General features: G+C 32.6%; 3 protein-coding genes across 13 annotated transcripts in view; 1 reads left to right on the top strand and 2 right to left on the bottom strand.

Moving 5' to 3' along the window:
- Nucleotides 1-5,241, top strand: part of LOC126736713 (eye-specific diacylglycerol kinase) — a 289,431-nt gene extending 284,190 nt beyond the window's left edge. For all 11 annotated transcript variants that reach the window (XM_050441217.1, XM_050441218.1, XM_050441223.1 and 8 more), the window contains one exon: nt 23-5,241. In XM_050441217.1, coding sequence (XP_050297174.1) covers nt 23-72 — 50 coding nt within the window. In that variant the 3' untranslated portion in view covers nt 73-5,241. The remainder of the gene's footprint in view (nt 1-22) is intronic.
- Nucleotides 5,242-8,457: 3,216 nt separating this feature from the next.
- LOC126736559 (asparagine--tRNA ligase, cytoplasmic) lies at nt 8,458-13,328 on the bottom strand. Its single transcript, XM_050440959.1, has 10 exons — nt 13,102-13,328; nt 11,480-11,517; nt 11,223-11,419; nt 11,022-11,169; nt 9,935-10,155; nt 9,590-9,882; nt 9,403-9,531; nt 9,095-9,344; nt 8,818-9,029; nt 8,458-8,755 (listed from the first exon to the last, which is right to left on the bottom strand). The coding sequence occupies exons 2-10, from the start codon at nt 11,499-11,501 to the stop codon at nt 8,572-8,574; spliced, it is 1,656 nt and encodes a 551-aa protein (XP_050296916.1). The 5' UTR covers nt 11,502-11,517; nt 13,102-13,328; the 3' UTR covers nt 8,458-8,571.
- A 539-nt stretch (nt 13,329-13,867) lies between these two features.
- LOC126736411 (60S ribosomal protein L19) lies at nt 13,868-22,999 on the bottom strand. The gene is made up of 5 exons (XM_050440743.1): nt 22,940-22,999; nt 22,599-22,705; nt 22,372-22,535; nt 14,077-14,295; nt 13,868-14,018 (listed from the first exon to the last, which is right to left on the bottom strand). The coding sequence occupies exons 1-5, from the start codon at nt 22,942-22,944 to the stop codon at nt 13,914-13,916; spliced, it is 600 nt and encodes a 199-aa protein (XP_050296700.1). The 5' UTR covers nt 22,945-22,999; the 3' UTR covers nt 13,868-13,913.
- Nucleotides 23,000-23,888: the final 889 nt, after the last annotated feature.

The following is a 23,888-nucleotide window of genomic DNA, read 5'->3' as shown; positions in this document are numbered from 1 at the left end:
ATAATAATTATCAACTTTTTAGGTCAAGAACAGTTCCAAGTGGCCTCATCCGAAGACGGGACTGAAGTGTAAATAATTTAAGCGTAAGCTTACATACTCCGGGCATTTTATATTTAATATAATAAATCAGATAATACTAAGAAAATGTCAATACATACGCCGAGACTTATTTTCTTATATATATCTTGTAGTTTAAGGGTAAATCATACTTATTAATAGAAACTTTGCCTTTTTCAGTGCTCATATGAATATATTTTTTCCGGCTAAGTAAGTTATTACTTATGCGACATCTGGTGCCCATTTTATAACGACGTTCTTCCTATATTTAAGAGTTTTATTGAATTTTAAGATCTAATCTAAACATATGTGATATTATATAAAATAAATATATTTATTAATTTTGAATCTTAGACGTGTAGGTAATCCTTATTGCGTAAATTTAACCAATTTAAGTGAGTATGGTGGTTGGTACACCTGGGGATTCATTTTGCTCGCTTACATATTACAGGGTGGTTTTTCTCTGACCTAAAATGTTTTATTTATTTATGAACTACTTCTTAAGTTCTTTAAAAAAAAAATCTCCCTGTACCCCGCTGACATTCTTATAAAACCCCAGGATTTTATCGTTTAAAATCGAATATTTTTAAGGGATAACTTAACTATCTCATTAGTTGATATTTGGACATTTTTTGAAGCATTGCAAATGGGATTGAAAATGTTAGTTACTGTACATTTTACTTATATTATATAGAATTAGAGTAGTACGTAAAATTTATTTAAATTCAAATAATTTCGCAACTTAATCCCGATAATTTAAAGTCAAATTTTTAGTGGTCCACCGATAACTGCATCGATTAACTTTAAAACATCAAATGGGACACCCTGTATATGATTACATTTAAAGTAAAGCTTTTTGCAATCTTAACCAAACTTTTTAATGTTTTCCAGTGCTCGTTATCTGTCAAATAATTTGAAATGTCAACTGTCACTTGTAGTTTATTCAAGTGGTTTTTCACGTATAGACAGTGTAAGAAACTCCTATACAAATTCTTAACCTGACTTTTTAATTTTTTCCACTGGCACTATATAATTACAAATGTCAAAATTGTTGACGTTAATGTCAATGTCATTTGATCCCAGTCATCTGTCAAATAATTTAAAATGTCAACTGTCCTTTTTTAGGCAACTTTCTAATATGACAGCTGTTACTTATCGAAAAATTTGAAATGCCATTTGACGTTTGCTAGTCATCTATCAAATAATTTAAAACGTCAGCTGTTGTTCCTTTAATAGAAAAGTTTTTTCCACTGATATTCAATAATTTCCAATGTCAAAAATACTGACGCATGACGCTCATTTTTTACAAAATTGGAAATGTCAATGTCATTTGTCGTTTGACACTCAAATATTTGAAAGTCATTTATTAAATATGTGAAATGTGGGCTGTCATTAATTTAGTAGAAAGGTTTTTGAGGTGTAGACAGTTAAATAACCTTAATCTAACTTTTTTCTAACTCAACATTTTCCCACTCACTTACAAATGTCAAACTTTTTCACGAATAACTGTCACAAACAGTAACTGTCACTAACTAAAAAATTTGAAACGTCAATATCATTTGACCTTTGCTAGTTTTGTCAAATAATTTGAAATGACAGCTGTCACTTCTTTAGTAGAAAGGTTTTTAAGACATAGACAGTTAGAAAACCTTAACCTAACTTTTCAACATTTTTACATTGACAATTACAAATGTCAAAACTGTTGACGGATGACAGTCATTTATCGGAAAATTAGAAATGTCAATGTTATTCAACGTTTTCCAGTCATCTGGCAAATTATCTGAAATGTTAACTGTCACCAGTTTCGTTGAGTGGTTTTTGACGTAGTGGCAAAATCTATTCTTGCAATTCGTAACCTAACTTTTTAAAATTTTTTCCATTGACACTATATAATTTCAAATGTCAAAATCAGTGACAGATAACAGTTATTAATTAAAAATTTTAAATGTCATTTGACGTTTCTTAGACATCTGTCAAATTATTTGAAATGTCAGCTGTTATTACTTTAATAGAAAAGTTTTTGAGGCGTAGACATTTGAAAAACCTTAACCTAACGTTTCAACTTTTTACACTGACAATTACAAATGTCAAAACTGTTGACGGATGACAGTCATTTATTGAAATATTAGAAATGTCATTTAATATTTTAAAGTCATCTGTCAAATAATTTTAAATGCCAACTGTCAGTAATTTAGTCGAGTAGTTTTTCGAGGCGGTGAAAAAATCTCTTTGTCAAACTTTTAATCTATTTTCTTTGACAGTATTTAATTTCAAATGTCAAAATTGTTGACGGATAGGTCAACAAAGGATTAATTATTAACAAATTTGAAATTTCCATGTCATTTGACGTTTGCCAGTCATCTGTCAAATAATTAATGTCAGCTATTACTACTTCAGTAGGCAGGCTTTTGAGGCGTAGACAGTTGAGAAATCTTAACCTAATTTTTGAAAATTTGTTCTCTGACAATTACAAATGTCAAAACTGCTGACGCATGACAGTCATTTATCGCAAAATTAGAAATCCCAAATATCGTTTGCCTGTTACCTGTCATATAATTTGAAATGTCAACTGTCCCTAGTTTAGTCGAGTGGTTTTTGACGTAGTGGCAAAATCCTAACCTAACTTTCTAACATTTTTCTATCGACACTATATAATTTGAAATGTCAAAATTGGTGACAGATGATCGTTACTTATTAATATGTTATTTGACTTATGTTATTTGAATTTAAAATGACAGCTACGATTTTAGTAAACAGGTTTTTCAGACGTAGACAACTGAAAATCTTAACCTAACTTTTCAACATGTTGCCACAATTACAAATGTCAAAACTGCTAACGCATGACAGTCATTTATCGCAAAATTGGAAATGCCAATTGCCACTAGTTTAGTCGAGGGTATTTTTGACGTAGTGACAAAATCTAGTCTTTATTTCAATTGTCAAAATTGTTGATGTATGACAGTTAACTATTAAAAAATTTAAACTGTCAATGTCATTTTATGTTTGCCAGTGATCTGTCAAATAATTTAAAATGTCTGTATTTTGAATTTTGAGGCGTAAACTAATAATCAACTTTAACCTAACTTTTCAACATTTTGCCATTGACAATTACAAATGTCCAAGCTTCTGACGCATGAAAGTCATTTATCGAAAAATTTGAAATGTCACGATCATTTGACGTTTACCAGTCATCTGTCAAATATTTTGGTAACGTAACTGTCTGTGTAGTTGAGTAGTATTTGACGTATAAACTACTACTTTTTTAAATTACTTCAAGGGTATCAAAGGAGTTCAACTGCCAATAAGAAATTAATTATTAATTCCTGGGAGGAAATGCTTTTACTTATTAAAAAATTTAAAATGTCAATGTTCAATCAACTGTCAATACTGCTGACACTTGACAAATGTCATAAAATCGTTTAATTGATGCGGTTTTCAGTGAGCCACGCCTTATATATATACCAGAATGCGCCCTTAAGAGTACCAAATCGTTTTCGCTATTTTGGAAGAAAAAAATCCTTTAAAAAAGCAAATATATTAACATAGAAGTTTATTGCACCACACTGTAGATAAATCTCATATAGAGAGCGTGCTGAGACTATTTTTCTACATATAATTGTAAATAAACTAATCACAAAATGATAATATTAATCAATTATATTCTTATGATAAAATATAACCTACTATAAACGTCACTGTAAAAATGGCACCTTATAGGGGAAGATTTTTTAAATTTAAGAGTTTAAATATCGACCAACTTAATTGTATTTCAAACTTTAAGGGCGCATAGTTTGTAGCATAGAGTGCGCACGTTAAATACCCCTTTCACCCTCTGGCGCCATTTTCGACTGTCATTTTTATGTCAAAAAATGCCACGCCCCTATTAAGAATTAGGGAGGGAGTGGGAATTTAATGGTACGCACTGTATATATTAATAAATTAGGATGTATATTCAAAAAAAAAATAGCAATCTCGCTCGACTCTTTCATTAGTGTGTAGATTTAATGAATAAAAGTGTGATCTAAAAAAAAAACCTTTTAAAACATATTTTTAGATTTAGGGATTTATTTATATATTGTTACTCGATTAATTTTTAAAAATTTTAGTAAGAGATGCAAACCGAGACCATTAAAATATGAGGCAATTCAGGGTAGGTCGTGATTTTTTTAAATTAAGGGTTGTGACATCTATAAAACGCAAATTAAAAATTCTAATATTTTTTTCGATGTATGGGTGTCTTGGTAGTCTTAAGAGATAGACATTTGGTTAGATTCAAACAGACTTATGCCAATAACAATGTGCAAGACAAAGAAAGGCATATTGAAAAAATATTCTTGCCTTTAGAAAGATCCTAAGAAAAATTACTGAACTATTTTAAACCCATGTACAGGATTTTCAATTGTATATCTTACATTTACTAAAGTCTCCATTTACTTCCACACAACACCCAAATATGTATAAACAATACCTCAACCATATACTTACATAAGGGCTTGCATCTCATTTTTGTGATACTATATTATACTACTACTAATACATGCCTATATATTAAATAATAAATCTAATGTACATAAATACTAAAATCGATTATTTAAAAGGCAATTGAAATCCTAGACTAAGAAAATCGTTTTACTTTCTATAAACAACGCAATATCTGGATTATTAAGTGCACACTTTCACTGAAAAAAAAAACTATTTTTTAAACTAATATCTGCTCACCACACTGTAAAAATATAATTATTATTAAATAATCTAGTGATATAGAAACAAACCCTTTGACCAAAAAAAAATTGTTAATTCGCTATAAAAATGTCCATAAATGTAATTTTTCTCTTTGAGTAGTGATTTAGGATATAGAGCACCCTCATTTGATTCCTATACCGTAGTCTGTTGCACCATAGTTATCGCCTAAGACTTTTTAAACTGGTTTTAAGGACGTATGTCATGATAGGCTCAGTGAACTAAAAATGCGCCCTCCGGTGTCACTTCGATAATAAACTAAGACATACAATATCATGGCCACCCCCTGACTAACGTTGATCTGTCATAAACTATATTAATGCTGGTGCAGCAGACTAAACACACTTCTTAGTTCGTATATTCTAGAAGAAAAAAATACTTTTAAAATGATTTTAACATTTATAGAAATATATTTGAAACACGATAATAAATATCTGAACCGCATTGTTGTATTATTTTCCCTACTAATAAAGATTATAATTAGGGACAGGAACCTGAAAATGACCTTGATAATTGACCTCAAGGTCAAAAGGGTCAAGGTTGTTTAAACATTTATGCTTGATTCATCTGTTAAAGTTTTTTTTTTAATTTATTAATTGAAACAGAAACATTAATAAACAGCTCTTTGTAATTTGCCTTTTAAGCTACCGTTATCACCACTTGACGACAAGAACCAGGCAAAATCTTTAAAACCATTAGGAACCCATAAATAAGATGACTATTTCTTTGGGTATCGGGTTACACAAATGGATCTAGGGCAACTTGAACCCAAATGAGAGACACTTGGGTTTTGGCCCGAAAAGCGTGCACTTGTCGGATACAGAACCCTATTTTAGCTTAATTTAGTCGTTTGCGTTTATATTAATATTTTTATTCTCTTCTGTCTTAATCTGATTTCATTGTAATAAAATCCGTGTGTTATTTAGAAATCGTCTTAATTATTTTTGAGTTTTACACTACTATAAGAAAGTTTAAAATATCATTGAATGGTGAATTTCGAAAAGGACTCAACTCGGATTTTGATCAAATTTGACTTTTCCGCAAATTTTTCAGGTTCAATAGTAGGCCAACATTTTATGAAGGAAAAGGGCTCATATCCGATTTTGTTCTTACAAATACGAACTCGTGGTTTTAAAACAAAATTTCGAAAAGGACTCATCTCGCTGAGATGGGTCCCTTTCGTAATGCATTGCGACGCGTTTAGAAAATGAAGCGAACCAAAAAGAGGATTTCTTATTTTTATAAGACGTGAATTTTATTGGAGTATAGGCCTCGTAAAGTTTGCTCGTTTCAGTCGCTTTACGATAGTTGCTTGGTGTACGTCAAGTTTGTCATTTGAATTAGTAAACAATCACATATTTTGGGTACTGTTTTGTTCAACGTTACTAGTTTTTTTCTAAACAATGAGTGAGTCTAGTAGTTCGGACGAGGCAGATACAGGAATAAAGAAAAAGAAGCGAGGAGTAAGAAATAGTGAAATGTATAAAAATGTAATTATCAAAAAAGCCAAAGTTAAGGGATTTGCACACACAAACCACGTGGGTAAAAATATTCCTTGTAGGAAATCCGGGCCTAGTTGTAGGTAAGTGTATACCTATGTTCTATTACATAATTTAAAAATAATAGGAGATGTGGATAGAGGTAGATAAATAATGTTATTTATTTAGTAGGTAGATATTATATTCAATATATAATATATACAAAAATGGTTTTGTGAAAAAATAGTTTTATCTTTGTAGGTGCATTCGAAAATGTTTCGATCTTTCCGATGATGCTAAAAAAGCAATATTGAATCGCATAAATGGTTTTAATACCAAAGATGAACAGGACATATATATTCAAGGATTGATGGAGGCGTTCCCTGTGAAGGATACTTCTAAACGTCAAGAAGATAAAATTAGTAAGCCAAAGAGTTACTCTTATAAGTATTTTATCGAAGCAGACAGAAATAGAAAAGAAGTATGTAAAGTAGCCTTTCTAAACTTGCATGGTGTTACCGACAAGAGAACAAAGAGAATTCGACTACTAAAAATTGCAAATAAAAGCCCCCACGATATGCGAGGAAAATCTGCCGGGTCTAGAAGCAATGTAATGCCCGCAGAAACATGTGCTTTAATTCACAACTTTATCGAGTCAATTCCTGTAAAAGAAATTCACTATTCAAATAACATTGTAAAAAAATACTTATCATCTGTTTTGAATGTGACAATATTACACGAGAGATTTTCGGCAAAATATCCAGAAAGCAAAGTAAATTATCAGTTTTTTAGAAATTATTTCAATGTAAATTTTGACTTGGCATTTGGTAGGCCACAAATTGATGTGTGCTCAAAATGTGAAGAAATTAGCGTTAAGCTGAAGAATCCCCATTTAAACGATAATGCCAAGAGAGTCGCCAGTGCGGAGCTAATCATACATAAGCGTCGGGCATCGAAGTTTTTTAATAAAGCCAAAGCTATTACAGAAAAATATAACGAGAACGGCAGTACCATTTTCGGATTGTCTTTCGATTATATCCAGAATCTACCACTGCCAGTACAAGAAGTGTTCTATTACCGCCAACTTTGGCTATACGAATTCTGCGTACATAATATGAAAACGGGGAAGGCAAATCTCGACATGGCCTTATGTAGTGGCTCTACGCCAATAATAAAACTCAAAGAACATACTGATTTCTTTAAAAATTTACCACATTAGCAACTTCTTACTATACTTAACGTTTTCTTTAGTTTAGGTCTGTTTTAAAGTTCTAGTAGCTTCTAAAAACCACCGTGTTGAGTATGAATTCATTTATTTGGCTTTTTTTTTAATAATAGTAGTTAAAGTTATTAAAGTTTTTTTAAGTAATATGTTTATTTCTTTTTCATGGAGTATTTCAAGTTCACTCAATTTTAATGTCAACCTAATACGATTTTCATAAACAAACTTGAATTTAGTTTTTGTTTTTGAGTGTTTATGTTATTGGTTATATCTAAAAATGAGTATTCTATTTATATGTTTCAATTTATTTCTTCCCTTTTGTTATAACTATAAAGTTTAAGTTGTTTAAAGCAAATTATTTATATTTTTTATAGGGTCAAAGTATGTATTTTCATTCAAGACACATTTTAGCATAAGACCAATGGGCGTATCTCTTTTAAAGGATGATTTCACCCTATCAGATAAAGGTCTGTAACTTATAATAAAATTCTGTAAGCACATATTCTAGTTTATATGTGGCATCTTTAATGTTTAAAGTTTTAAAACTTATTATTTTAAAACTAGTTTCCTCAGAACTATGTAGCTTGAGATACGCCTGTTTGACTTGATAGGGACTAATTTTTCAAATCCAAGTATTTGTTTCTCAGGGTAGTCATACAAAATTTACATTTAGCAACTTTACCAGCGGTGGATTGCATTGAAATCAACCAGTGCTTTAAAATTGGATCTTTCATCCAAACGTCTCCGAATTTTTGATTATACTTAATTATTAATAGTCCGGACTCACTTGCATCAAATGAGAAAAATAAATTTTCCATAAAAAACGCTGTTTCAGTCAAACTTAGACGTATGTCTCCTCAATTATCATGGCTGCCCTTGTTTCTAAAAAATTCGTCTGTGATAAACTATTTTCCTGCCATTTTGCAGATAAAACAGTTATGGGATAATAAGATTACACGATAACACCCTATTTGTATTTATTTAACAGGAAGGGTACATAAAGCTCATACAAAACAATAAAAAAATTAAACAGTAATAAGAAATGCATGTTCAATTTTTTTTTGTTAAAGTCGTTTAGGGTTTACAGTGGTTCAAATATCTGGGATACAAGCAAACTTCTCTGATGTGGTACCGGTTGAGTAACCAGCATAAGAACCGTTCAAGTCCTAAGCCGTAGCCGCCGTGCGGACAGGTGCCGTATTTCCTTTGGTCGGTGTACCAGAAGTACGGAGCGGGGTCGATGCCTTCACGTTTATAACTGGAAATATTTTTTTTGTCCTAGTAAAATTATAATTGATTTAAAAGTTTTCCGGAACTTACCCTTCCAATAGCTCCTCTAAATTGTGTATCCTCATCGATCCTCCCACGATTTCCCCCACATTAGGCAACAAAACGTCCACGCTCTCGGTCAAACGGACATCCTCAGGACACTTGCTCATATAGAACGATTTTATGTTAGCGGGAAAGCGGCACAACATAATAGGTTTGTTGATTTTATCGGTCATTTTACGCTCGGGCATTTCTGGAATATCCTGAAGAGAAAACCCCAATATTTAAACCCTGTTTTGACCCTAAAAAAGTACCGTCTCACACACACCTCGCCGAACTCATAAAAAGAACCATCCTCCTTAGTAATGTTGTTCTCCTTTAAATACTCGATGGCATCGGCGTAATTCATCCTTAAAAATGGCCTCGTGGGCACTTGGAAGGTTGGGTTTAATTCATGCACAATATGCCCGTAAGGAGACTTAAGCACCCGCTCCACCACATCACAAATTAAATCCTCCAACCTGTCTAGCAGGTCATTGAAGGTGAGAAAAGGACATTCGGCTTCCACATGCGTATATCTAAAAAATCAGCAGTACATACACAAAAGAAAAAAATTGGAATTAAATCCGCACTAACTCAGCCAAATGTCTCCTGGTCCTGCTCTGTTCGGCCCTGAAGCTCTCCGCAATGCAAAAAACATCCCCCATGGAGGGCAGACAAGTTTCCAAGTAAAGCTGGGAACTCTGAGTGAGATAAGCTTCCTCACTAACAAAAAAACCTCACATTTACTACCAAATGCCAACCAAACTTTCCAAGAATTTACCCGAAATAGTCCATTTTAAAGAGGGTCGAACCACCTTCCACTTGCGTCTGGACAATCGACGGCGGTGTTACTTCGCAATAACCCCTATCCAAATAATGATCCCTAAATGCCTGTAGGAGGACAGATCTCATCCTTAAAACCTTAGAGGTGTTCTCCCCCCTAATCATAATATGCCTGTTTTCCGCTTGGACGTCTGGCAAAGCCTCCTCGTTAAGAATCGCATCGGCACCACCTGGTGGCGCTAAACCAATCAGCTCCCAATAGTCCACCATCAGTTCATGTCCACCTGGGGCCTACAGAAGGAGATTAGTGAGCGTTTACTCACTAAACTGGAGAAATATTTACAGTTTTTCCTTCAGGCACCGCCGTGAGAGTGCCATACAGCAAAACGGTCGATTCAGTTTGTAACACTAGGGCATCATAAGTTTGACATAGCTGGTTGTTTAGTACGGACTGTAAGAACCCAGTTCCGTCCCTTAAAGTGACGAACATTAAGTTCTTGCCCTGTCGACGGATTCTGTGCGCCCATCCATAGATTTTTACTCTTTTACCTCTGTATTTTTCTCCTATAATTGGTTCGTTTAATTATTTATGAGGTGACAATATCCAATATAATAAAGCATTTATTTCGACAGTATATATTTTGTTATTTTAATCCCCTCCCAGAAACATGCATGCATGCAAATAGAGGCCAATAGATCAGGTGAGTATATAAAATTATTAATAATTATAACAATGGGTTAATCACTTGAGCCATATAAACTATATAATTATGGTTTATATTAGGTCTTATGCTAGGCTCAGTGTTTTATGTTCTCACCTCAATATTATGTTCTTTATTTATTTAAAATAAATTTATAGTTACTATATGAAAGAAACTTACTTATGTATATACATGCATTAGATCATTCAAACAAAAATATATGGTTGTTATCAGACTCATCTGTTATGTCTCAATTTAATTATGCAGATTTTATTAATGAGTTTTATCTTCAACAATCTCATTAGATTAGCTTCAGAATGTAAAAAAATACAAAATATTTGGTGCTATTTAATATTTATTATTAGATAGGGGATCTCTCATAAAATTAATGAAATTCATTGGTTAAACATGTAAAACAGAAGATTTCTGCATCTCGATACTTTTTCCTATGAAATCAAGAGAAAAATGTTTCCATAGCGTTTAAAGGGAAAATAAAAGCCAATACTAAAGTACACCCCAAAAATACTGATAAAGCTAATTTTGTTATCCCTCTAAAGATTTCTTTACAACTATAAAGTTTTACAACTCTTTGCCACAAGATATAAAGAAATACCCAACAACTAAGTATAGATCTGTCTTAAGAACTCAATCAAAATCAGATAGCAGTGTACAGTCTTCTAAAGGTAAGGTATTATTAATATTGTAATCCTTTTTGTAAGGCTTTTTTACCTTGACAAATTTTAATCCTCTGAGCGGATGGTAATGACTCATCTTCAGTAACAATCACTTTCTTGGCTTCCTCTAAGTTTTTAGCTCTCCTCTCGGCATCTTCACTTTCCTGTTTTGTCTTATCTGCTTGTTTATAATTTTCTCTCACCTAAATACATCAGGATAATCTCTAAGAAACCTTGAATAAGGCAGCGATTTTACCCAAATTTTTTGTATCTTCTTCAGTTGTGACTTGGCGGCCACATCGTACTTAACACCATCCTCTTTTCCATCCACATATATGGTGGGAAAGGGTTCGGAACCAGCCGACCTCATGGCCTGCAAGATGGTTTTAAATGGGTTGCTTTCACTGCCATCACCTGAGTTATCATTGCCAGTTTTCTCAGATGTGTAAATTGCTAAAGAATTCAAGGGAAAGTGAATTGTTGGTTATTTTTGGAAATGGTTGTTGTACTTACCTTTTTCAGTGTCTCCGGACATTATTGTAGTGAAAAATCTGAAAAGTTTATTTATTTATTTCCATAGACATGCCAATGCCAAGAAGAAGAAACATAGACATTAACAAGAAGAAAAAATCTCAGGTCAAGGCCAGCTAGCATAGGTTTTAGTACTTTTAAGATAGTTTGGCAGTAGGTTAAAAATCATCAGAGAGGAATCATATGGCTAACCTGAGATAAATGAATCAAAGGAATATAAAATTTATCTGCATTTCGAGATCTGTAATGGTTAACCTCAACCTCAAACCTTAAAAAGCTTGTAGATATTTTTCCTTTCTAAAGGTTTCTTGTCATGACCCTATAAGGAATTTTAAACATGGTATGGATAATGCATTTTTGACAGATCAATGCCCTATCAATAGTGCAGGAGTTACTGCAAGCAAACAAACCATAGGCCTAAGTAGGACGTACTGCAGCATAATAAAAGGTCTTAAGTATCTTATCTGCAAAATCTCAAAAAATTGCATAGCTACTATTATCTAATTTACCACATACTAAGTCCACCTGCTGATTCCAGGACAAATGCTTATTAATAATAAGACCCAAAAATTTAAATGAGTCATGTTGAATTTGTGAAAGAGTTTATCCTTTTCACACCTTACTAGTTAGATGTAATAAAACTATAAAAGGATGCTTGTACTGTGACATTTACAATACCTTCTTTCATGACCGCAAAACAACATTAACATAGATGCATTAAATCTGATGCAATACTTGGAATATGTACCAAGGAGTTTTGATGCAGAATATTTATTTACTTATTTATGGTTACTCTATACTAAATAATAAAAAAGGACTAAACCCAGTAAATATGATAGTATACACAATACTTAATGTTTTGAATATCACCACAGCATATTCTCAATGAGATCTTACTAGTGCATTATATTCAGTTATTATAGAATTAATATTTGTGAAATTTATTGTATTCCTTATAACAAAACCAAGTGCTTGATAAGCTTTATTATTGATATTTTCAAAATGAATATTGAATTTGAAATTGCTTTTGAAATAACTCCAAGATCCTTTACCTCTGTTTTATCAATCAATGGTTGATTTCATCATGAATGAAATAAGTAAATTTAATATCTAGTCTTCTAGTAAAACTTACTGTAAAACATTTACCAATTTTAAGTGACGGGATTTTGCTTGCAATTTCCTACAAAGTTTAGATCTTCTTGCATCAACTTTTCGCAGTATGTTTCTCAGTTTATACATAGATCTTAAGTAGATCTTAGATATAAAGATCTCAATGTCATCAGCACAAAGGATATTTTCTAAGTATTTTACCACTCTCGGAAGGCTATCAATAAAAATTTTAAAAACCAAGAACCCCAAAAATATAGACTATTTACTGAATTAATTGGCAAGTTTATTATCGGATTTTTGTAGCAGAAGGGCTATTTTATTATGATAAGTCCAAAAAGTTGAAAATATATAAAAAAATGTGTCTGATGCAATATGGTCAATACAATTTGAGCAATATTTATCATACTATACACTATTTGAATATGGGGTATTATATGCCAAATAAGGAATAATGGAAAAATTGAATTTTTTGTATAAAATAAACAATAATTTACCTCAATAATATTAATTAGCACAAAAAGACAACTTTGCTTGTAATTTTCGGAACACCGGCCCTAACTAAAAAAATTGATGACAGCTGTCACATAACCTAAAAAAATGTGAGGAGTGTCGAACGTCAAGTTGGGAATATCTCCGTTAATTCAACGAACATATATTAATTATAGTCTTATCTTAGTAAGATAAGGGAATATGTTAATAATTGGACAACTAACTTAAGTCAATTTAATACCTGACTTAGAGTTAAAAGAAAATTAAGGTTAGGGAACGAATTAAATAAATTAAAAAAAACATTGACAAATGTCACTGTGACATTTATATTTAGACTTTATAACCTAAAAAAAAAATTAATGACGCAAGCCATATATGTATAAATTACCTTAGTAGTAATTTATACATATATGACGCAAGCTGTCGTCGCTTAGTAATATGAGACTATGTAAATAATTTAGTTAACTAACTTCAATTTACTAACAGATTTAAGTTTAAAAAACAATAATAAGGTTAGGGAAGGAGTTAAAAAAATTGACAAATGTCACTGTGAGAGTTTGACATCTGTCACAGTGACATTTACGTTTAGACTTTATAACCTGAAAAACAATTATCCCAGGCTGTAACTCCTTAGAAGATAAACTCCCTTTCATTTAGTCTCCTTAGACTAAACCACTCGCGTACTAAATTCAACCAATTTTTATGGTAGTCGCCATTTAAAGCAAAAAATTAATTTTTATGATATAGGAAGGAATTAAACAAAAAAACTGATAACCTTTTTCTATATTTTTTTATTAATAACACCTTACAAAATAGCTTATTTCTTGGCGGCCGCGGCCTCGTCTTCCTTCTGGTAGTTCTGGAGAACTTCCTGCTTCTTGGTGGCTATCCTCTCTTCCCTCCTCTCACGGGCTTGTTTCACCTGTAAATAAAAAAATTCATAAAACACTAAAAAGGTGATTTTTGTTTCAAAAAATCACCTTTTGCCTTCTGGCGTTAGCTTGGTCGGCCAACATCTTGGCACGGGCCTTCTCAGCCTTCTTCTTGTGGATGTATTCCATCAACACTCTCTTGTTCTTGAACACGTTACCCTTGGCCTTCATGTACAGGGCGTGGTACAGATGCCTGTCGATCTTTTTGGCTTCCCTGTATTTTTTCAGGAGACGCCTCAAGACACGCATCCTTTGGATCCATAGTTCCTGGAATCCAGTAATTTTTTCTTCATATATGTGGGATTACATTTTATTTCAATAAGTTATGTTTATTTTTATATTTAACGCCCTCACTATAACTTGTTACATAAAGCATTTAATAAGAAAAAGATACCGGGCGAAAACACTTTTAGAGAAACGCCGTCGTCAAAGGCAGCGAGACATGCAAGCATGTTTTTTTCTAGCGAAACGGTCTTTTTCCAAAAACTGTTATTCAGGTGGTTGCAAGAATACCGCGCCAAGTCAATCGACGAAGGCGTGGTAAAGATCTTTAGGTTAACAAGATTGCATCATTTCAGTGAGTTGGGTTTTTCCGAGCTTTAAGAGCGGTATTTTAATTGATTGACGCAAAGACGTGAAAAAGCATTTTTTCCGGGTTAAGACGAAAGATATTAGTTAAGAGACGCTTGACTAATTACCGGTATTGCTTTAATGATAATTTAATGCCAATTATCCAGACGGGGTCTTGGTGTTATTGGGTATGTACCGTTATCAACTGTCAGTACTGAATTTACTGGACGTCGTTCCGATATTTATTTCAGTTTACTGATTCAGTACTGAGTGACGTCATAAATGCGTCAGTGACGTCATTAATCTTTACTGGATTGACTGGGGACAAAAGCTACTGTAGGTACAGTAAAATAGTGGGGGAATGTCTAAACTGTCAGAAGTGTTGTTGATGTTGATTTTTTGAATATTCTTGTTTACGTTGTGGGAATTATTTTCAAAGTTCAAAACATAAATTGTTCAAAATAAAAGCTATGGCTATGGACCCCTAGAATGTAGCAGCCATGATAGTGGCAAACACCGTTTCCGTTTTATTATTAACTGATGACGAGGAAGATGAACTGGACCAAGACTTTTATATTGCCCAATTACAGGCTTAAAAACAGGCCCGTATTCGCGTTCCAAATTATTTGGAAAACGTGATAAACCTATATTCCGAAGAGGAATTTAGGATGCATTTCAGGTACCTAGGTACAAATTCAAAAGATAATATAGTATATTACATTACTAGTGAAGAAAGTGATATTTTTCACTGAAGTGGTGATGTTTTTGAAATTTACACGAGTGTATGAAATTTACTTTTTTCATGAGTAATGTAGGTATACACAATTTTTCCTAAGACCACAAATTTGCGCTCTTTAGCCCTTAAAATTTTTTAGAAAACTCGTAATTGTGCACATGCTGCACTGCAGAAAGTAAAAGGCACAAAAGTACATGTGTATTTTACTTTCTCACAAGAAAGGAAAAAGAAGGAAATATGTTTGTTCGAAAGTATTATAGGTTATGTTGTGGTTGTGAAAACAGTGTGAAAACTGTTCCTTTTTTGGAGCAAAACAGCACGCTGTATAAAATCGGAACGACAAATTACAGTAAAATCAGCACAGTACAATCCTGTACTGACAGTTGAAAACGGTACATACCCATTATTTAAGACGACAAGACGAGTTGTTGAAAAGTCGCTGTTCCTGGACTGTAAAAGTTGTGTACCTAAAGTTATAATTTTATAAGCTAGTATTGTTAGCTTTTACCGCCGTTGTGACTGTATTCTGTGTAAATCGTTTTTCCTGTGCGTATCTATCCGGATTTTCGAACCTTATGATTATACTTTTTTTTTAAACGAACCCCAGTACTTTCATTCAAATACCCTAGACAACAAGAAATTCCTACATATATATGACAACATTTTGACAAACTTAAAAAGCCTTGAACGGCATATGAAAAACGAATGTGAAGACTAACACCAGGTTCTGATGAAAAAAAACTTAGAGAGCAAAAAAATTACAGATGAGATGAGAATTACTAGACTATCCACCTACTAAATATTAACCAAATGCCATCAGAGAGTATTCAAAAAATACTCATTTATATTACTATACTAACTTTGATAATGGATCTGGGAATCTTTGTTGGACACCAGAATTCCTTTTCAGTATCATTATAATGCAATGAAAATTCTGGGTTTTAAGGTACCCCATTCACGTTCAGGCGGCCGGCCAGTTCTCGCTACACACGTTCGGTTAGGGGACAGGTCGTCGTGGCCTGTCTTCCGTCGCGAATTGTTAAAAACTCAACGTGTGTAGTGTTTTGTGGACGTTATTTGCCGGCCGGCCTGATTTTACTCTAGACTAAAATTTTTACCCCTTTATAAAGCAATAGCTAACAATCCAGACTTTACAAAGGAGTTTATTGAAATGTACGGTGCCCATGAATGTTTATGGAAAGTAAAAGATGCAGTATATGCTAATAGAGCACTTAGAAATAAGGCATACGAGGAGTTATTGCAACTTTACAAAACAGTGGATCAACATGCTACGGTCGATTCTGTAAAAAATAAAATAAATAATATGAAAAGTGCTTTTCGAAAAGAGCTGAAGAAAGTGAAGCAATCGAAAAGAAGCGGTTCTTCTCCAGATGATTTGTATAAGCCAGTGTTGTGGTATTATGACAGTCTTTTATTTACTGTTGAGCACGAAGAGTGTCGAACAACTATTTTTTTAGACAGTGATGTTCAACAAGAAGAAATGCATTACGAAATTAATGAAAATGCGGTAAGTTGATACTCATTCACTTTCACTATATTTATATTTTCTTTATAATCACATAATACAAAGCCATGTTGTTTAATTATAATAAATAGTTATAAACAATAATACACAATAACCAATTCGGTACCGATAACTACAAAAAATTATATTGCCAAGATAGTTTACCGGTAGTTATAAAATAGTTCTTATATTTTTCACGATTTCGTTTTGCATTTTCCGGCACATTTTTATTGTGACCCAGTTGCAGTCCATCTAAAGTGTGACCCTGTTTCCAGTCACCTTGTACTATTTCACCAGTATCTAACATTTCCTGGTCGAAAGTACTTGAACGTGTACGATGGTTTGGAATGCCTGCATAGGAAATTGTGTAGTACGATAAAACCACCTTTTTTTGGATCCATATTTATTGCGGTATGAAAGACTCTGAAACGGTTTGCAAGAATCCCAAAAGCGTTCTCCACAGTGCGTCTTGCTCTGCTCAAACGATAGTTAAAAATTAGCTGCTCCGGAGATAAATTTTTTTGAGGGTATGGTTTCAATATATTTTCGTTCAATGCAAACGTATCAACTGCTACAAATACAAAATTTAAATTTTCCGTTGTATTTTAGTTATCTGGCAAGTTTAATGATTTGTTCAATAGTTTGTCATGAAAATCGGTGCACTCGAAGACACCACCACCTGATACTCTACCATTGCAGCCAATGTTTTCATAAACAAATTTATAGTTAACATTTACAAGGGCCATTAGAACAATACTAAAATATTCCTTATAGTTGAAATAGTAAGACCCACTGTTTCTGGGTTTAACTATACGAATGTACTTCCCATCAAATACACCACCGCAATTGGGAAAATTCCATCTGTTCCACAAATCTGTAGCTATCTCTTGCCATTCATGGGCTTTTGTTATGTGATTATTGAAAATTATATTCAATTCAATTCAATATATTCAACTTCAATATAAAATATTACAATTCTAAGAATATAAAGCACCTAGATACCAGAGTATCTGTATGTGCTATGGTAGAAACAATTTAAAAATTCTAATATATCAATGTTGTTACCCTTAGCAGACTAGCCGTTATATAAATTAGTTTACAATATTTAACATTTTAAATAAGTTTACCCAAAACTACATAACAAAATCAAAACCCAGATAATAAAAATGAGAAAAGAGAAAAAAAAAGATTCATATACTATATACACATACACATTTTACCTACAAAGGTATTATGTAGTATTTTACAGAATTTTCTAGTCTTTGGTACCTAAAACCTATAATATTTGAAACAAAATAAATAATTGAATAAATGTCCATACTGAGATTTTTTCTTTTTCCCTTATGTATTTATGTTGTGATTGCTATCGAGTAAGAAAATAAAAAGTTTGGTGAAAAGCAGAATATTGATACAAGCACATATGATCAATCAACAAAATTTTCTTTTGTTTCCTAATATATAACTTAGGGCATGCTCATTAAACTTTTTGAAGTATTTCTGTTGTTTGACATTCTCTGGGAGAAGGTTATAAAATTTTGGAGCTAAAAATACTGCCGAATGTTGACCAAAATCTCGAATCATATAAGGTAGTACAATTTGCTGGTGTTTATTAGCTCGGGTTTGGTGTCTATGGTTTATTATACTTTGTTTACCATAGAATTTATGAACATAAGAGCAACAGGTTGTTATAAAAAGAGTTTTCAAACCTTGTATTTCAGAATTATATAATTGCTTTGTTGAAAATAACCTAGGTCTCTTTAACATTATCTTTACTATTGAGTTTTGTATTGTTTTAAAGATTTTTTAGACTGTTTTCATATGCCCCACCCCAAATCAATATCCCAGACATTGCATATTTAATATTAATATTGTTATTATTTTTATCTTTATCATTTACAGCAGTTGGAGTATGATGCAGATGATGTGGAGACAACAAGCTATTTTCACCACCATCAACATCATCACCATCAAGAACACCCACCCCGAAAGACAGCAAAACAAAAAATCACTATCAATCCTTGAAAAAGCACCCGAAGTGCTAAACAGAACAGACGATGAGTTTTGAACGATTGGAGCAATGTTGCTTGGAAATTTGCAACACATGACAGAGGATCAACGTAACACCACTGAACATTTGATTAACAATATTTTACATTACCGATTTATTAATAAGTTAATAGATAAGACAACCATAAATCTAAATCTGCCAAATCAAGTTTTAAAATAATTGTGTATCTGCCATTTAGTTAGTAATGTAAAGTAGGTAATGTATATTATGTATTATTAACATGTTTACTAATACTAACTTTTTATTTGATATAATTCGGATTCTAACAATCTTTCTTCAGCGCTGATTGCTTGTCGCATTATTATTTTAGAGACTGTTTGTCTTATCCACAAAAAATATCGCCATCAACTTGGCCCCCCCTCCTCGGGTTACAATCTCCAAACAACCTTCTCTTTACCTCTGCCTATCCCAAAAAGTGAGCAGATTAAGTCCTCTTTTGTGTACGGGGGCAGAAGGCTTTTTAACCACCTACCCCTTTATATAAGGCTAATAAATTGTGAAAAACGTTTTAGGAAAAATATAAAGAAACTCTTGCTTGCTAAAGCATTTTATTCTGTAGACGAGTTTTTAAATACAATTTTTTGACAGTAAAGAGTTTTGCGCAGCGTAATGTGAATTCTTACTACCCTTTCTTTGGGTGTGTTCTATATTCTATGTATGTAAGAATTGTTAAAATTTTTATATTTTTGTAAAAGATTATGTTGTCAACTATCTTTAAGATTTTATATAATGCTTTGTTAACAACAGATGATGTTAAGTAACAATAAAGCTATTTTTGACTTTGACTATTGTGTCTTTTTTTTTGTAATATACGGCTTAACCAAATTTAATAATTATTGAAAACAGTCATTGTCCATTCTAAGGTAATTTTTTAAATCACTGTCGCTTGTTTGCCGCAGTTCTCGTATAAGTTCCAATGTGATAAGGAACTACGTTTTTTTAACTTTAACCATTCCTTCACCCACATTTTCTGTTTTGCCCTTTTCTTTCATTTTTGTGACAATATAATTACAATAGCTGCAGCGTATTCTTCTGACATGTCGTCGATCATTAACTGAATGTGTGTACTCAATGTGAACTAAACGTCCGGCAAATATCGCATCGGATAGAAAACTGTTGACAGAAACCCTAGCAACAAACTGTACGTGTGTAAAGAGCGACGCTAATAGCCGGACAGACTGGCCGGACCGTCCAAGGACTGCCGGCCGCCTGAACGTGAATGGTACCTTTATTCTTCTATCACATGATTTTTCAAACATGAGTGTCAACAGTTTAACTAATTGTGATCTACCTACGGTGTTTTACGTTCGACCAAGAATTAGCTTAAAAGTTCATTATTCTAAGCAAGGGGCAATTTTCACCTTGATAGAAGGTTGGACAGAGCTGGCGAGGTGATTGGATGTATGTATGCAGCTATTTTACAAAAAGCTCTATAAATGCATTCATCAGTGAATACCCAAAAAAAAGGTGTTTCATAATTAGTCTGACAAACTTGGAGGGGTGTAGAGGGCCTCAAAATAAGCAAGTTTGCGCCATAAACCTCTATCTGAATATGATTAATTTTGGGATACATGGCGATAATATTTTCAGCAAAAATCCTATTTTTGACATTAACAATGGCAAAATTCAGTATTCACTTTCTGGTACCGAATTTCATATTAAACGCATGTATTTTATTTCCTTATAATAAATCCCATGAATATTAATGGATGAAACTAAAAATTTAAATTATAATGAGAAATATGGATTGTCGCACAATTGATTTTATTTTTTTATGCAAAAATTATAAAATATATAATGTCAGAATATTTCAGAATACTTTGGCTGTGATTTTCAAAGATCCATTAGTTTTAATAATACATCTAATCAAGAAGGTTTCTATTATGCAAAAATAATAATTGAGAATATTCTCCAGTATTAAGAAACTAAAACAAAAAAAGCCACAGGTATAGTCAATATACCAGCCTCCATTTTTAAAGTAAAGATATGTAGAGGCTCTTTCTGTTCCTCTCACACTAACTTTTAATTTGTCTCTTAAACAAAGCAAATTTCCAGATAACTCAAAGCATGGTAACTTATACAGCTATATTTAAATCTGGTATTGCTAGTAATGGTGAGAATTATAGGCCTATATTTGTAATCAATTCAGTTTATTTATAACAATATTATAAATTACTTTACAGGTAGGTTCTGTTCAAAACAACATGGTTTTTTACCAGGGAACTTGACACTATGACAAATTTGTGTGTTTTTACAAGTTTTGCAACAGAGGTCATAAATAGTAAAACTTAACTAGATGTAATTCATACTGACTGCAGCAAAGCTTTTGACAAAGTTTATCACTCTATACCTATTGACAAACTAAGCAAATTTGGTTTCGCATGTACATTTCTGAGGTCATACCTTTTAGAAAAGTTAAATCAAATTAAAATGAGAAATAGTTTTTTCTAAGCCATTTATATCAAGGGTACCAGAAGGTAGCAACTCTGCTAATTGCTATTTTTATTAACGATTTGCCTCAATGTGTGACATTTTCAATAAGCCTGCTATGTACAGAGGATTTAAAGATTTTTCAAGAAATCTCAAATCTTCAGGTCTCGAAGGTGCTGCAAAGTGATGTGAAGTCAATGGTTTGATGATAACAAAAACGTTTAAATTATCATGTTTTGACTGTGACTCAAGACACAATTCAAAGAGAACCAATACAAAAATTCTTTGTACCAAAACTTTGTAATTAGAAGAAAACACACCTGCAAAGATCTTGGGAGTACTGTTTCAGCAAAATTTGAAATTTAATGATCATTTATGGATCATCTTTGAAAAGGCATAGAGAACTCTTTGGCTTCATAATTTGTTATTCAAATTTGTTTAAAAGAATTGAAACCCTAATATCATACTAAGAAGACCTCACTTAGAGTATGCCTCTATTGTATGGACACCACAAGCCGAATTCAATGTCACTCTGATTGAAAAGGTTCAAAAATAACTGTTAAGGTTTCTTTATGTCAGAAAGTTCATTATATATTCAAACATGATTTCCTATAAAGTTGACTTGGTTTAAAATTCAACAACTGGATAATAGGTGAAATATGCATTTGGCCATTTATATATATATTGTAAATCACATGAAATATAAAGTCTGATTTCTTGATTTTGTAAATACTAAATTCCATTTTCCAAAAATAGCATCTAAGAATAAATAACAACAGACTGTTCTTTACTAATAAAAATCATTGTTCACTTATAAATAAGATGTTAAAAGCCATGTGGAAATTAAGTGTGATAATGACTTTTCCCAACACAATCCCTTAAGTCATTATTAGTCAACCCACTTTCACTTCTGCAGTTACTACTAGCATGCTCATCAAAATAGGACTGTAATATATATGCAGTTTCCATCCTTTTAACACCTAATCTTTCTAAATTTACATAAACTGAACTAACCTTTTGAGGCATACGAGCGTTCGCTGTACCTTTCCTCTTACCGAAACCGCAGTGCCTTCCCTTCCTGCGAGCTTCTGTGTTTTTACGGACACGAGCCCTAGAGTGCACTGCCACCGGTTTCTTAATGATCAAACCATCCTTGATCAATTTACGGATGTTTTGCCCTATAGAGACAAGCATGCATTACAAATAGACCTGTTTATAAAACAAAATGGGGGCACACTTACTCGAGTTGGTGTTGGCAATCTCGTTAATTTCATTAGGGTCCAACCATACTTTTTTCTTGCCGCATCTCATAACAGAGGCTGCCAGCCTCTTTTGCAGTTTTAACGAACTGAAAATAAAGCATTTCTAGTGTTTAATTGTATTTTTTTTTTGGTGAATGAATGACAGCAGCAAAGGCACAATGTGGTGCAACTTCGTGACGGTATAATTTGGTAAATAATGCGGCATGGGCCTTGGAATCGCTTGAATTTTTTTTAATGCGATGCCCGTTTGCAAGTATTTAACAAATTTTTATCGTAAGAGTTGCAAAAATCCACATTATTTAGGAAAAAACTTTACGAACCTCATTTTCGCACGGGCTCACAACGTGCTACACGGAAAAAGAAGGCTTGCTATTTGTCAATTGTCAACGTCACTCGATTGACGTTTGATCCAGTGTTGCCAGATGAATTCTCCTAAAAATCCCCAACAATCTAATTTTTTTTTCCAAGATGTTTATTTTCTTAAGCTAGCTTTACACAGACGCGAAAGTGATTTTTTTTTACGAATTTTTAACAGTTATAATAAATAGATCAATAATCGCAAAAAAAATCAGTTTGACGCTTTTCTGAACATCCGTGAGTGAGAACTTTTGTTCATACTGTCTATTCCACCCTCTATTTGTTCTCCATTACAGACTATTTGAAGTTTAACATCTGTATTAGGCGTTGCTACTACTACTGCAGGTATTTATTTATAGTGTTATAGCATCTAACTGAAACTTATTATGACTACTTTGTGGATTACTACCCCTCTAAAAGAGTTCACAATACTCCAGAGGATTCCTTCTACATAAAAGCAGGGACCCAGTGCCTGGAAGAAATGAACTATTTGAGGTTGAAAGATAGGAATGGTCACCGAGACCTGTATATGGTGAATATTCTGCTTGTTCGATCAAATTAATTGAGTTTTTGGTAAATATCAGAATGGTACTAGCTTTGTGATATGGTGAAAAATTTACAATGAAATCAAATTCTTCAAATTGTATTTTCTTAAGTAAATATATATTTTATATCATAGATATAAATAACATTCAGCACAGCAAATTATTATATTAATATCTCTTTGAAAAATATATTAAAAAGAAGAATTAACTAATAAAAAATCTATAAGTACCTACCCAATCACAAGCTAATCAAGACAATCACTGGGGTTAATTTTTTAATAAAGAGATGTACTGATTTTCCCAAGGAATTCACTGTGACAACGTGGATGCCTTTAGCTATGATTGTTTTTATCAGCAAATTGCGCTT

This window comes from Anthonomus grandis, chromosome 5 (assembly GCF_022605725.1).
Source record: "Anthonomus grandis grandis chromosome 5, icAntGran1.3, whole genome shotgun sequence".
In the NCBI taxonomy this organism is placed as follows: Eukaryota; Metazoa; Arthropoda; class Insecta; order Coleoptera; family Curculionidae; genus Anthonomus; species Anthonomus grandis.
Note: the sequence above shows the minus strand (reverse complement) of the source record. Positions and strands in the feature narration are given on the sequence as shown.

Coding starts and splice junctions, on each gene's coding strand:
- LOC126736559 (XM_050440959.1), bottom strand. CDS start 11,501: ATGTCCGGAGACACTGAAAAAG. Junction 10,156..11,021: donor GAGGATTAAAATTTGTCAAG/GTAAAAAAGCCT, acceptor AACCAATTATAG/GAGAAAAATACAGAGGTAAA. Junction 9,883..9,934: donor CGGTGCCTGAAGGAAAAACT/GTAAATATTTCT, acceptor CTCCTTCTGTAG/GCCCCAGGTGGACATGAACT.
- LOC126736411 (XM_050440743.1), bottom strand. Junction 14,296..22,371: donor ACGCTCGTATGCCTCAAAAG/GTTAGTTCAGTT, acceptor ACTGGATTCCAG/GAACTATGGATCCAAAGGAT. Junction 14,019..14,076: donor CTAACGCCAGAAGGCAAAAG/GTGATTTTTTGA, acceptor TTTTATTTACAG/GTGAAACAAGCCCGTGAGAG.